Source organism: Chlamydotis macqueenii, chromosome 1, assembly GCF_036417535.1.
Source record: "Chlamydotis macqueenii isolate bChlMac1 chromosome 1, bChlMac1.mat, whole genome shotgun sequence".
Lineage (NCBI taxonomy): Eukaryota > Metazoa > Chordata > Aves > Otidiformes > Otididae > Chlamydotis > Chlamydotis macqueenii.
This window is the reverse complement of record NC_141556.1, coordinates 54,551,364-54,565,195: the sequence shown is the minus strand read 5'-3', so window position 1 is coordinate 54,565,195 and position 13,832 is coordinate 54,551,364. Positions and strand designations below refer to the sequence as shown.

The 13,832-nt window shown below is 36.1% G+C and overlaps 1 protein-coding gene across 3 annotated transcripts in view; it reads right to left on the bottom strand.

The window, feature by feature from the left end:
* Positions 1 to 13,832, bottom strand: part of UBN2 (ubinuclein 2) — a 57,148-nt gene that overhangs the window by 22,295 nt on the left and 21,021 nt on the right. For all 3 annotated transcript variants that reach the window (XM_086751652.1, XM_086751644.1, XM_086751647.1), the window contains 8 exons: positions 12,039 to 12,176; positions 10,731 to 10,843; positions 9,210 to 9,708; positions 5,652 to 5,722; positions 4,842 to 4,971; positions 3,436 to 3,554; positions 2,650 to 2,763; positions 1,155 to 1,298 (listed from right to left, as the gene is read on the bottom strand). In XM_086751652.1, coding sequence (XP_086607778.1) covers positions 1,155 to 1,298; positions 2,650 to 2,763; positions 3,436 to 3,554; positions 4,842 to 4,971; positions 5,652 to 5,722; positions 9,210 to 9,708; positions 10,731 to 10,843; positions 12,039 to 12,176 — 1,328 coding nt within the window. The remainder of the gene's footprint in view (positions 1 to 1,154; positions 1,299 to 2,649; positions 2,764 to 3,435; positions 3,555 to 4,841; positions 4,972 to 5,651; positions 5,723 to 9,209; positions 9,709 to 10,730; positions 10,844 to 12,038; positions 12,177 to 13,832) is intronic.

The window sequence follows — 13,832 nt, the reverse complement described above, 5'->3', positions numbered from 1 at the left end:
CATTTCTACATATTCTTCGATGACCTCACACTATCACTTGACTACTTCACCACCACCAGTGATCTCCATATCTGTTCTTAAGCTAAACTGGGATTCCTTGTCCCATCTACATCAATAAAATCTTCCTAAGAGATAACATCTCACTCATCAGCGTACTTACTATACAAAACTAGATCCTTGAACAGAAGTAAATCAGCTGTATGCCAAGAAGTGTAAAACATCATTTGTTCCTTTCATTACTGTTTCACAAGCAGCTTATTACACCCTCATTTTCTACACTGACAATTCTAGGAAACATCCCAGTACAGCTGTTTTTACAGCTCTATATAAATTTGACTAACCTACAATCACAGTATTCTTGAGCAAACTGATTAGTATTGTTATATCATTTAGCTTTCACAGATCAAGATTTAATGGGAAATTGCTTTTTACAATGGGTGCTACAGAAGGAAAGAATTTGCATAATCTATAGTTGCTTCTCTTCGTCCACTTCGAAGTGTTTGAAAACTTTGTCAAATTTGTATTTCACAATGATTACTACTGTTCTTTCCCTGCGCACTCCCCTGCCTTTGTGTGGTTCTTTCCTCTTAAGAAGTCAGTAGGAAGCAAGTGTACGTTTTCATTAAGAAACTGGTGTATTTTACCTGCAGCATCACAGATCATCCCAATTGCATACAGGAAATAAAGAGCACAAACCTTCGTGTTTTGTGAACTCTGGTGTTGAAATTACAGTGTATAATTTTAAAGTCTATATCACACTGCATTATCAGTGTGCTTAAAACATACAAGCAAAACTGCTTTCTATATCCCTATCTCTTTCTGTATCACAGAAAGAACTTCCCAAGCAGTTACCCCTTGCCTCATACTTCCCCTTAAATGAAGCATCATGCACTGTGTTAAGAACTTTAGTAAATTCAGTCTCTCTGACAAAAGCAAATAGTTCAAGGAGAACAGTGGCATTTTTTAGCTCTCAAGCTTGTAATCATTGAGAAAATTAACTTCTAAAAACATTCATTCTTCTAAAATATTCTAGTTCCACTGACGTATTTTGAGATTTTAACCAACAGTAATAACACACAGCTGAATTAACTATTTCTTGGATCTTATCTACTGTCATACATTTAACAACAGAATGAATAAAGCAGCTCTCCTACCTTGCCTGCATCCAGCCTTTAGGCCAAAGTGGTTTAACTTCTGTTTCCATAAAGGTTTTGAGGTAATCTTCAGCAGATTGACTTCTATTTGGCTCTAGCTCATAGCATCCCAGCTTGATCTTGACAAGATTACACAACAGAGACCTGCAGAAACACACACAATAAACATATTTAAAGAAACAGTCCTTTCAAAAGCTCAGCAGAAAAAGGCTGAGAAATGGAAGCTCTGATGCTATACAGCTGCTGCCCATTGCTAGTTGTAGGAAGAGCTCAGTTACAATCACATTTTTCGGAAGCTTGCCATTGCACAAATTTGCTACTATAATTAGTATGATCTGACACTCACTTCTCTATGTTCAACAGATCGTATGGCTCTTTCATCCTTACTACCATTTTGTAACTGGTTTTACATTTTCTTTGCGATTTCCTTATAGCTGAAACATCTCCTCTCACTTTACTCAGTGACCTCTCTCTCATTTAAGATGGAGAATGTCTGGAAAGCAAGTGAAATCCATTCTACACTTAATACTTCAACAGAAGATTCTGTCTTTTACTGTCCTTAAAAGTATAAAAGTGCAAACAGTTAGGTAACATTGGCCTTTCAGAGCCTCTTGAATGAAAAAAAACAGATTTAAATATATCTTCTTTAAGTATTGTTCCCTCCAGGTCAGTTCAAGCTATACTGATCGTATATATTTCATGAAGCTCGCTTCCCTATTATCTTAATATACTAAAAAGACACATCATGAGAAATCCACCAGTCCCTTTTAATAAGTATACTTGTACTAAATTTAGCTTAGATATTGCATGGGACATTACGAATTTTGAAGGCTTTTAAGCAAGCAGATCCTATCTATCTAGATTATTTAAGTAACAGTAATCTCAGTTTCCAATAAAATCTATTCTAGGAAACAGAACAGTGACATTTCATCATTTCAGACAAGAATCTGTGTTGCTTTTGAGAGATAACACAGAATTTGTATTCAGAGGGGATGGGAGGGGTTAAGATTCATGCATTCTGGATGCTGGTTGCCCAAGGACTGGGAGGCCTGCCAAAAAAGCACAGCCAGTTTTGGTGCTCTGCCCTATTGTGACAGAAATCTTTACTACTCATTAGGTGACAGTGTTTTGTGACCTATTCATAAAACAGTGGGAAGCGGGTACAACTCTGCTTACACCTCTGTTCTTTGCTTAAAGAAGCTCAAGAAGTCCTAGGACCAGGAAAATTGTCATGTATTTGGACAAAGCAGATAAGCAAGCAGCGGGGAACGAAAAAAAAAGTTGGATACAAGATGTTGCCTTTCAAGTTAAAGAAAAATGTGTTTTACCATTGCAGCATTCCAGCTTGTCTTTCTAGACCAAACGCTCTCCAAAACTCCTCTGAGGTGTACTTCTGAGAACGATTATTTAACAGTATCATGTAATAATATTCCCTTGGAGCTTCCTCTACAAAGTAAGTGAAAATTCTTGGTGGAAAAGGTAGTTTTTGTCTCACCTCACTGTGTCATCCCAATGAAACTTCTTTCTGGGTCCCACAACCCTCTTTCCAGGTTTCTCATCATCATCTTCCTCTGATCCATTTCTCTCTCGTTCATCTTCCGCTTGCAACCTACAGTTAGAACAATTGTTTTCTTTGGAAGTATACAACACAGGCCAAATGTTTCCTTGAGAAAGAAGTGTTGTTTTAGGTGTTGTGGAAAAAGAAAAAAAAAAAAAAAAGAAAAAAAAAAAGTCCTGTCTTCAGATTTTCCTTATACCCTTCCTGAAAGGGTAAACAGTTCATCTTCATTTCCTCACTGCTTCATGGTCCTCAGAGATAAGTGAAAAGGACACACTGTACGGATGTTATCAAGGATGCTGGCTATATGTTTCAGGCAATGCCTCTATTGGGAAATGGTGGGATGCTTATCAATCTATTAATGCTTCTGCAAGTCTAAAATTACTTAGCTATGAAACAATTACAATGAACAAGGACAAAAATCAAGAACCTGAATGCACCATCTTCCTCCATTAGTCCAGCATTTTGAGAAACTCCAGTATCCTACTCACAGTTTATAATTTATTTCTCTCAAAAATCTATCTAATTCAGTTAATGGAAGTTCTTTCTAGAGTCAGGTGATAACATCACTTACACAAAACTAAGGACTTTGTACAACTCAAAATTTACAGACACCTGTAAACTGGAGCCGAGTACTTTGATGAGCTCAGAGGTTGAACACCATGGAGCCAGACTTTCAGCTGGACTCTAGAACAGGCATGCACAGACTCCAGAAATACCTACTTGGCATTCTTGGCTTGATTGCGGGCCTGACAGTCCTCTTGATACTTGCATAACTGTTCAGGCATGACGTTACTGACAGCCAGTTTCAGCTTTTGCAGTGGTTCTCTCAAGCGGTCATCCTGTGAAAAGAGAAACACCAAAGCAGTCCTATTAGATGTAATGTAAAGAGTGTTTCAGAGTGTTATTTCCCACTCACTCCTGAGGCAATATTCCCAGTACTAATGACAGCCAATTCCTACATGGCACTTGAATCATGATGCACTTGTGAGGTGCAACAGCGTTACAGAAATGCACATACAACTTATGTAAGTCTTGAGACCAGAAACAATGAGAGATAGTCACAAGGAAACATATCATAAATATCCCAAAACATTAGGGCACAATGTCATTAAATAATGCTTTTTAATCAAAATAGGGAAGAAAACGTGAGGGAAAAGGCAAGATGACTTGACCAATGAGTATCTCAACACTTGCAAAAAAAGTATCTAATTAATCAAGTCTCAAAAAACTCTATGGTATAAAAACATCCTAGGTAATGAACAAAATACATAAGATTATCTGAGTATTAGATTATTATTATTATATATAATTTATGTACCTCAAAGGTAAGGACTATGTACATAGTCTATGAATTGTCTCCAAATTTTAAGAACTTCCAACGTTAAAGTAATATAGTATATACTTCCCTACATGTTTTAAATTCTCTTCCTACACCTTCTGACTTCACATTCTTAATCATAATTGCTTATTGAGAAGAACTACAATACTATGTGCTATTATGTCTTACTGCTTAGAAATAGCATATGAAACGGGATGCCTTCTTAGGAAGTTTTGAGATCTCTGCATTCATATCCTCAGATCCTCTGCAAGATTTAGTGTTGAATTTAATCTAAAGAATCGGGTCAGGATACTTCAGATCACAGATAACTTTTTTATTCAACAGGAAAACATTAAGAGAAAAGTAACTGCAAATGACAAAGTATTTGTAAGATCTAGCCACAAAGGCAAATTTGCACAAACAGTACAGGCTGTGGCATTTATTATCCATCTAGTCTTTCTTTTTTCTTGAAACAAAAGTGAATGCAATAGTAATTTATTTTTTAGCCTGTCATAACCACGATTATTGTGGTTCTCTCATTCTGCTACTTTGATATGTACCCTGTACCCAGCTTCCAAGATGAAATCAATTCGTTCTCAAATAAAGAATCTGAAATATTTAAAATATCTGTTCCTAAAGTAGTGACAATAGCAGGTACAAAGAAAAAAGCTTTTAAACTGACCTAGCAACAGATCCAACATCTTTTGCTTTATTGGAGACTGTGCAGCTGTTGCTCTACTCTCCTGCATTCTGCCCTCATCACTATTACATAACTGACTCATGTTGGAGCTACTCTCGCTGTCATTACCTGGACATTGAGGTGTAACTTCTTCAGACGCTTTATCAGTGTGTCCTTATTGCATGGCACAAAAGCCTCGAGGTGAGAGTACACTCCATTGCGGACGGCAGGATTTATCTCCTGTAACTGTAGCTCAATACTGGCAAACAAACAAGAGACAGTCAACCAGTGAGGCACTCCAGGACAAAGATAACAACTGAAGAAAAACCTAAGGAAGCTTTGTGTGTTTAATATATACTAGCTATGCATGCTAAAAATAAACTTTTTTTTTAACAAACAGAAGAAGTCTTAATCAAAAAAACCATTCATGTACATACTTCTCCAGCCATGTTGAACACTGTCATTCAAATCTTGTTTACCCCCACTGCACATCAGTCTTGATTCAATTTTGACTGCTACAGTCTTCTAGAGATTGATTACTTTTTGTTTCTTAGAATACAAACACAGAACCTTCTACATTAAACGCTTAGTTGAAGGATTATAGAGCAAAAAGAGCTGGCATCTTCCTTCATGAAAGCTGAAGGTGTTTTAAGTTATGAAAGTGGGGGACAGGAAGAAACAACAGCAGTTTTGTTGAATTTTACACATGAAGTCAAGGACACAGGGCACTACAAAACACTTTACACTGGATACAGACAGACAGTCATGACAGGAATTCTATTAATATATAAATCTCTTTAGCTAATAACTAGCTTAGACTGATCTACCTTCATTGACTTTTAAGGGCTTTGTTGGAACAACCTCAATAACATTTCCTCTTCTGTACTTTTCCTCTCACCCCCTTTCCATAAAGGGAAGGTTGTACAGATAAGCACTTACTCCAGCAGAATATTATTCATGTCTTGTGTGAAAAACTTCTTCCTGCCTTCTTCATCAAACATCTTGGCAGCCTGAAAATACAGCAATAAAGAATATACCAAAGTTCATAGAGCATTTTATCCCAACAACCTTTGTATCTTTACTTTTACAGTCATATCATAATTTTTATTTTCCAGAGAAGAGCATTACTTGGAAAAAAAAAAAAACCACACCACCAAAATCAAATTATACTCAGCTGTTGAGAAAAAAAAGGTAAATATTATTCTTAAACTCCAATGAAAATACCCTCCTCTAGGGCAAACAATCATTCTATTTACAATCTGCCTGGAACACTGATGTTAACATATTCATCATTTAAATAATCATAAAGAAAATGGTAGAGATGTTTTATTATCTCACCACCAGCAACATTCCGTTACCACTGTTCGCTTTAAAAAGAGGAGCACTGCTTGACATGTCAAGGAGGCAAGAGCATCAACACGTTTCTACTCTCAATTTATGAAAGGCTCCTTTTCTACCTCCATTACGTGCCTCACCCAGTTACAGCTTCCTAGCCTTCTTAGATCTATCTTAGTCTTTCATTGTGATTTCTACAAAGGAATTATGTATGCTAGAGGAATACCTCATCCCTCTTTTCTGGTGCTGTCCAGCATTCTCGCCATCTTTAGACTATCTCTCTAGTATTTCTGACTGGTCTCTTCCTGAGTCTGTTTGAGGTGGGGAAAAAAAATACAGCCTTATTCCTATACATATTTCCTTTCATTAGGAATTGAAAAACTGATCTCATGGGAATTCCCATGCAGAATCTTTATCTTTGTTCTAATCACCTAGATTCTTATTTCCACAAACAATGACAGCTTGTAGGAGAAAGCCAATTCCCTGGACTGCTCTACAAAAGTCAGCAAGATCTTCTCTGTAGTATTCGTTCATTCTGCAGATTTATAGAAGTCAAGAGAAAAAACACTCCCACTTTTAGAGGCTTATTGTTATCTTATATTCTGGCACTGGGACCAAAGAGCAAATATCTAAAGGAGCTGGAAAAGGATATGCATGCAGAAAAGTAGGCAAGTGTAGTATCATTATAGTGATCAACAAACATTAGAGGTAGCCAACATGCTCTGAGGTTGAATATTCGAAGAAATTAAAAATCTCTAATTCTGCCTTTAAAAAAAATTTAGTGACTTGTCACAATGTAGCTAAAAGCTACAAATAAATGCAAGTGTTAATTTTATAAAATTCCTTATTACTATGAAATACTTACTGTTCTTGCTCTTTAACTGACCCATTTAAGTTTGAAAGAAAAATATTTTCTGGAATTGTGAACTCTACACTGCACAAGAAAACAAGAGTGATACTCTACCAGAAACCCTAAAGTAGCCCATTGTTTGAATGCTTTATTGCTTGAGTCATGAACATTGATATCAGAGCTTTTAAAGTTCCTGTAATGACTGCACTCTACTCACTACTTGCTACTGTAAACTCAGCTGCTGAGGGGATGGTACTATCTGCTTAAGAATACTGAAGCATTTGTCCTGCTAAAAAAATTAGAAAGGTTATAGACATTTACAAGTGACAGGATACCAAAAATAAAGTATGACAGTCTTAAATCCAGTATCTTTAAGTCTAACTAACACAAATATTATCATCATCTAGTTTACAAAAAGTGGAAGGAAATACATGCTTTGAAATTTCGGTCCCATGTAGACCTTAAAAGGTGATTTCAGCATTATACTATCATACTGAACAGTGTTGCTGGCTCTCAAAGAGAGCAACACTTGCAGATTCAAAAACTGTATTGCTATCACTGAACTGTGGGTTTTTTTTTTTCTTCCCACAGACAGATTATCTTGACAGTTCGCAATTTTAAAAAGTCATTTTATTACTGTCCTGCTTGTGTACAATATTGTCTTCTGCCATGGTAACTCAGAACTGCCCACTTTGGGAACTAGAAGACATTACTCTACAAAAGGAAGTCAGAAAGTTTTTATTGTATATAGCCAGTGGCTATTTTTTTAAAACTAGATATATCGTACTCCATTCATGGAACATAGGCTTTATCCTATGGCTTTACAAACTTCTTAGCTTTCTTTGCACTAGAGAGCACTAAAGCTGCGAACATGTTAAGTATCTGAAAAAACCCATTTCTTTCTTTCTGCTTTTTAAGAAGATTCCCCCCACCATTGACAATGTGTCAGTTGTTTGCAATTTGCAGAAGGTAAGGAAGTTGCAATCTAAGTCAACACATAGTCCAGTTTTCCCCCAACTCTACAAATAGACTTGCTCTCCCAGCAAACTTCCAGAAGACATTAACGAAAGCAGAAGATGGAAGAGTTAGGTTTTCCAAGAGCCACTGAATTAAAACTTTCATCCATCTGGGTGGGGCTTGTTATACAGTGTAGCAGCACAAATTTGGGGCAGGGCACTTAAGACTTCCTAACTTTGGGCCTAATCCAGTTCTTCTGCAGTTTCTCTAGAAGCTTATTGATGTTTCACAGCAAAATTAACCTGAATATTGAAAGACAGTAAAACTAATCTCCTCACTTCTGTAAATATTAACCCCTTGGCTGTATTTAACTTGGTACATTTAAAAATAACTACAAACACTAAGACATTTACATACAGATAGGATGAACATTATGTTTTATCATTACACTAACATATAGCAGAGGAAGCTCTGCTACTGTTTAAATTATTTTTGTCCAAAAAGGTAGTAACCTGAACTGCTTCTTAAAAACTAACTCTTAAATAAGGAAAAGCTGCACTTTATTCTGAGTAAGGAAAAGTTTAATAGCAGAATCTGGACAATCAAACAACAAACTTATTCTCAACTTCAGATAATATCCACAACTGAAACAATGAGCTTACAATACCTTAATAGCTCTAATTCCTTTCAATAAGCTACTGGGATGTTTGTATCCTGTGGATTTAATACTTTTCATTAATATTCTTGACAAGTTTGAATTCCATTCTAACCTTTCAGAATAAAATATTCAGTTTTGTGGGTTTGGGTTTTTTTTTTCTTTTTTTTTTTTCCTTTTCTTTTTTTTTTTTTTGTTTTTGGTTTTTTTTTTTTAGTTTGTTGGTGGTTATGGTGGATTATTTTGCTGTTCCTGGTTGGTTTTTTTTTTTTTTTTAAACCGGCAACTTAGCATTTAGGTTAAAGCCAAAAAATCAAGACAAATTTGTAAGCTGCAGTCCTCTTTCAGGTTTCCTCCTCCAAAGTAAGACAACACCCATCCATTTCACCAACTAATAATTCAAGTTGCAGTAACAGAGATATTCCATCATGGAAAAAATCCAAACTTTACAAGTTACTGTACACAGAAGATTTAGAAAAAGTTGTCTCCACTGTGAAACAAACACCACTTTAACAATTTACCTGCATCATCTCTGTACCCGTTTTCATCTGAGTATAAATACAGTCATTGACATTAAGATCAATGCTACTTTTTTAGAGTTTCAGCCAACAATTCAAGCATGACAACTTGAGTTGTAATTATTCTTCCTCGTTCTCTCAGATTCTTCAATGCAATCCCTTACCAGGGAATTCATACTTACTGTTCGAAGGTCTCCAATGCGCTTTTCAAGTAGCATAGGCAGACCTTCTGGGAGGGCAGGCACCTGCTTGGGTGTCATGACCTGAGAGGTGTAGGTTGCCTGAGTGACATTTCCATTTTCTCCTGACAGCTCAGAAACAGGGCTGCCATCAGAAGTGCCATCAAGCAGCTTGTCAAAGTCAATGTCTCCCAGCATCTCCAGGGCACTTTCAGCTTCTTGCAGGAGCTCAGGTTCATTTGTGCTACCAAAAATGGAGAGGACAGGATCACTGATCCTAAGATTCAAGTCAGAGATATCGTTTCCTGCACTGAGAGAGGAGGAAGGAATTTTACTAGGGGTAGAGGTTGCAACAGTCACTGGCGGTTTTGGACTAGATTCCTTCTTCCTCATGGCTTCCTTCTCCTTTTGAAATTTACGGATCATGGCAGCCAGAGAGAGTGAGTCTTTATACAATTTCTTTTTCTTCTTGTCAGACTTGTGTGAATTTAAGGCCATTACTCTGTAGAGGAAAGGAATCTTTCATTAGAATGCATGTGACTTTTGAGGCCTTTGTAATCTTTAACAAAAATCTAGGAGTTTAGTACAACTACATTATCAGAGCGAAGCAGCAAGTGCTTTGTGCTTCCATCTTTAGACTACTGTATCAACTACCACAAACCTTTGTTGTTCATGTGATTTCATATGCTCTCCAACTGATTTGGTAACTTTTATATGCACTAAGGCAAAGGTAGTTTACTTTTGACTTCTCAATTTAATAACAACTGTGCCAATTTCTCTGTAAAACTCATGCCTGATCTATGCTACTAAAATACTTAAACTTGCCTCTCAAGACTCCTGAATGGTGGACAGTTGCTTTAAGTTTAGGCACACTGCATATGCTGAAAAAAATATCGTTGTTGCTAAGAATTTTGACATGCAGGCTCAACATCGTACGCTACTTAAACTGAATATTTTCCACAAATTTATCACTTTGATAAAAATACTATCAATAAGTTTTCAATACCAACTTGAATATTCATAAGACAATTTTTACTCAATGACAGTTTTCTAGAAGCCAATTAAAAAAACCTATCACCTTAATCCCTCCATGCTAGCCTCAGAACTCAGGAAAGCACACACAAAGTTAGCTTAATTATTCTACATGTTTGTTACTATCTTTATAGTTTTTCAGATTAGGGAAAGGAAGAAATTTTTTCATTAGAAGATGCAATTTAGTGCTATATAAAACTTCAAGTAGAACAATCATTAATAATGTTATTCATAGACTCAACATTTCTTTTCTGCAATTTGTCTTTCCTTGTTTTGTTACTCCTTGTTCAAGATTTTGGAGGATAAAAAATAGCTTGTAGGATATATTTATGCAAAAAATCCCACATAAATCCCAAACCCAATATCTATTAGCTATTAATTATAGTTTAAAAATACAATATTGTAAACAGCTGTGATAAGTTGCTACGGCACACAATCTTGAAACCAAACCTCACATACAATTCAAGGGTTCATCTAAAGAAAGATACCTACCCCAACTGTTTAGGAACTTTCATTTTCCGAGGCTTCTTCTCCTTTTCAGTCCCTTCATCTTTCCGCTTGCGCTTCTTCATTCCACGATCTTCACTTTCTTTTAACTTTGCTATCTAGAAAAGAGAGCAAATAAAGGACAATGATTCTTCCACCCTAAAGCACTCTTACAGGAAGAAGCATTCAGTTTTCCTTACACTTTCCAATTCAGAACCAGTTAAAATACCTCAATGTGCATATAGGCAATCAGTACCACTGGATTCCTAGCAGCAACTGCAGCTACTGACAAGTGTCAATCATTAACCATTTTTAAACAGTTACGGAATTCAGAGTTTTCAATAAGAAGAATACTTTAAGGTACAGACAGACTGATGCCCAGCCAGTATGAGCAACAGCCACCTTGGAAGACACCTCCTCCTGCTAGCACTGTTTCATTGCTGAGTATGAAGTTACATAGCATGGAATATCTTTTTAGTCAATTTAGATCAGCTGTCTCCCCTCTCAAGTTCTTGCTGATCTCTAGCTTACTTGCTGGTGCAGGGTAGGGAAAGAGAAAGCCTTCACACTGTGCAAACATTCAGCAACAGACAAAACTTTCATGTCTTACCAAAACCATTTTGGTCACAAATACAAATCATAGCACCATGAGAGCTGCTATGAAAAAAGTTAACTCCATCCTTGTCAAATCCAAAACAAGAACCTTAAAATTATGTTAAGTTTAAAGAATAATAGAGCAGTAAAGGACATCAGAAAGCAAGAAGTTCTTGGGATGCCGTGAAACTGTGAATGTCATATGCAAGCAGCTATGTTTGCATTGATCATAACTTGTCAAAGTACATAGAATGGCACACTGTTTGGGAAAGACTGTGTATATATTTTTTAATACAGCTATTCTTGTGCCCTGAGTTTATTTTAACAAATATTTTGTTTAAGTGTTATTCTGAATATTAGGAACAATTTCAAATCATACAAGCTTTGTGTAAAATCATAAACACAATGTTGGAGAATTTAAGTTCTCATCTCATATAATAAAATTACTGTAAAATTACTGAATCATCTGTCACTTCAAGATAGACAGACAACTTGTTCACTTGCTTAAACAGACGGTTCGTCTTAGAAGACTAGACAGCCTGTGGACATCTTGATTTATTTCCCAAATGCTAGTACATTAGACACAAAATGCAATAAAACAGTACTGTGCATCATTGTGCTTTCAACCTCTTCATCTGAGCCATTCTAAGCATATTCAGTATTTTCGAATGTCCACCTAGCTATAAGTTCGGTATAAAAAGTATAATTAGGATTACTCACTTTAGGTGGCCTATGCTTTTTGTCTTCTGCAAAGTCTTCATCCTCTGAGTCAGATGCCTGGCGGAACTGCAGTGTACCGGTGTTGATATAAAACCCTCCATATTTGGTTGTCAGGGATGCAGGAACCAATTCATCATACTGGGCAGGAAAAAGAAGATGAGTTTATCAGCATTTCTTAATAAAATGAATATGCAGTTCATTTACCAGTCCTTATATATAAAAAATTATATACAAGTACACAGCATAGCTTGCTAGAATAGAAACAGGATAGTAATGCTATTGAAAACTTACTGGTCAAGTCACAGAACATTAATATCACAGAATAACCTTTCTACTTTCAAAACAATGCTTTTTTTTTTTTTTTTGGAAAAAAGATGGGATAACAGCACTAGAAGGAAATGAGGATGGGCACAGAGGCTTTTCCCCTCTGTCCCCAAGAAAAAAAAAGCCCCAAAACATTTAGATTTCCCCCCCCCAATATTCTATCTCACAGTATGTTACATTACACTAGACATTAAATCTCAAGATGCGTAAACCATACGAACAATGATGCACCACCTGCCTATCAACAACTTCACTTGATCATTCACTCACTGTTTTTGTCCAGGAAGTAGGCTGGTACACAGTGAATTATTTGTTTTCATCTACAACAGCCTTACAGGTGTATCAGCAATATCACTGGTTGAAAACAGATTTTGTAAAAAAAAAAAAAAAAAACACACACACAAAAAAACCACAAAAAAACCAACACACCACACACAAAAACAAAACAAAAGAAAACCAAACACCCAAACAACCAACCAACCCTGCCTCTATCAATTTTAAACTTTAAGTTTCATATTTCTATTGAATACCTTTCCATTTTATTAGACAATGTGTGGTTTAAATTACCTCTGTTAGTCATACACTTTTATCACAGGTCCTTTAAGTTATCATCTCTAAGTGGTAGCTACAGCTATTTCCAGAACCTATTTTTTCCATATTTTTGAAAAAGACGACAGTCTGAACAAGCACTGTATTGCAATGGAAGAAACCTAATCTATATCAGAATTTTACAGAACTGGATGCTATATCCAGGAAATAGGACTGAAGATAGTAGAGATTTTTTTTTAAATAAAGCATTAAAAAACTTGTCACATTGTATGCTTTGTTTCATTAAGACTGCCACAGTCTTCATTAATACCAATCTCTGCAGTGCACTTGGCACGTTCAGATGTTCCAATACACAATACACTTAGTACTAACTCTAATCGCAGTGCCCTGCTCAAAAAGCTACTTCTCTTACAAAGTTCTCTGAAATTTTCTTTTATTAAAAATCATATCCCAGACATGACAAACTCAAACTTAGCCACAGTATATGTTAGCTTATTTCCAATTTTAGGTGTTGAACTGCCTCTTATACAAATACCACAATGCCAGGACTTGTTTCATTCAAAAATCAATATATTCTCACTCTGTTTAGACAGTTTTAAAACAACAAAAGGCTTCAAACTCTTATACACACTTCATTTTGAAAAGCACTTAGTATTTATGGAGGAGTTTCCAAGTTAGAATTACAAAGCTGTATCTCAAAAATACTGAAATCAAAAGACATCGGAAAAGTGGCCTGTATTAAGTATAATGGAAGACAACACTAATTCTATTATTTCATGACCAGCAGCCTTCTTATTATGACATTCTCCCCCAAGTATTACCAGAAAACTGTTAATCTCTATGAAATAGCTTGTTAACAACAAACTCTCAAAAAGGCTGGGAGGATGAGGCTCTGAGCAACCTGATCGAGTTGTGGATGTC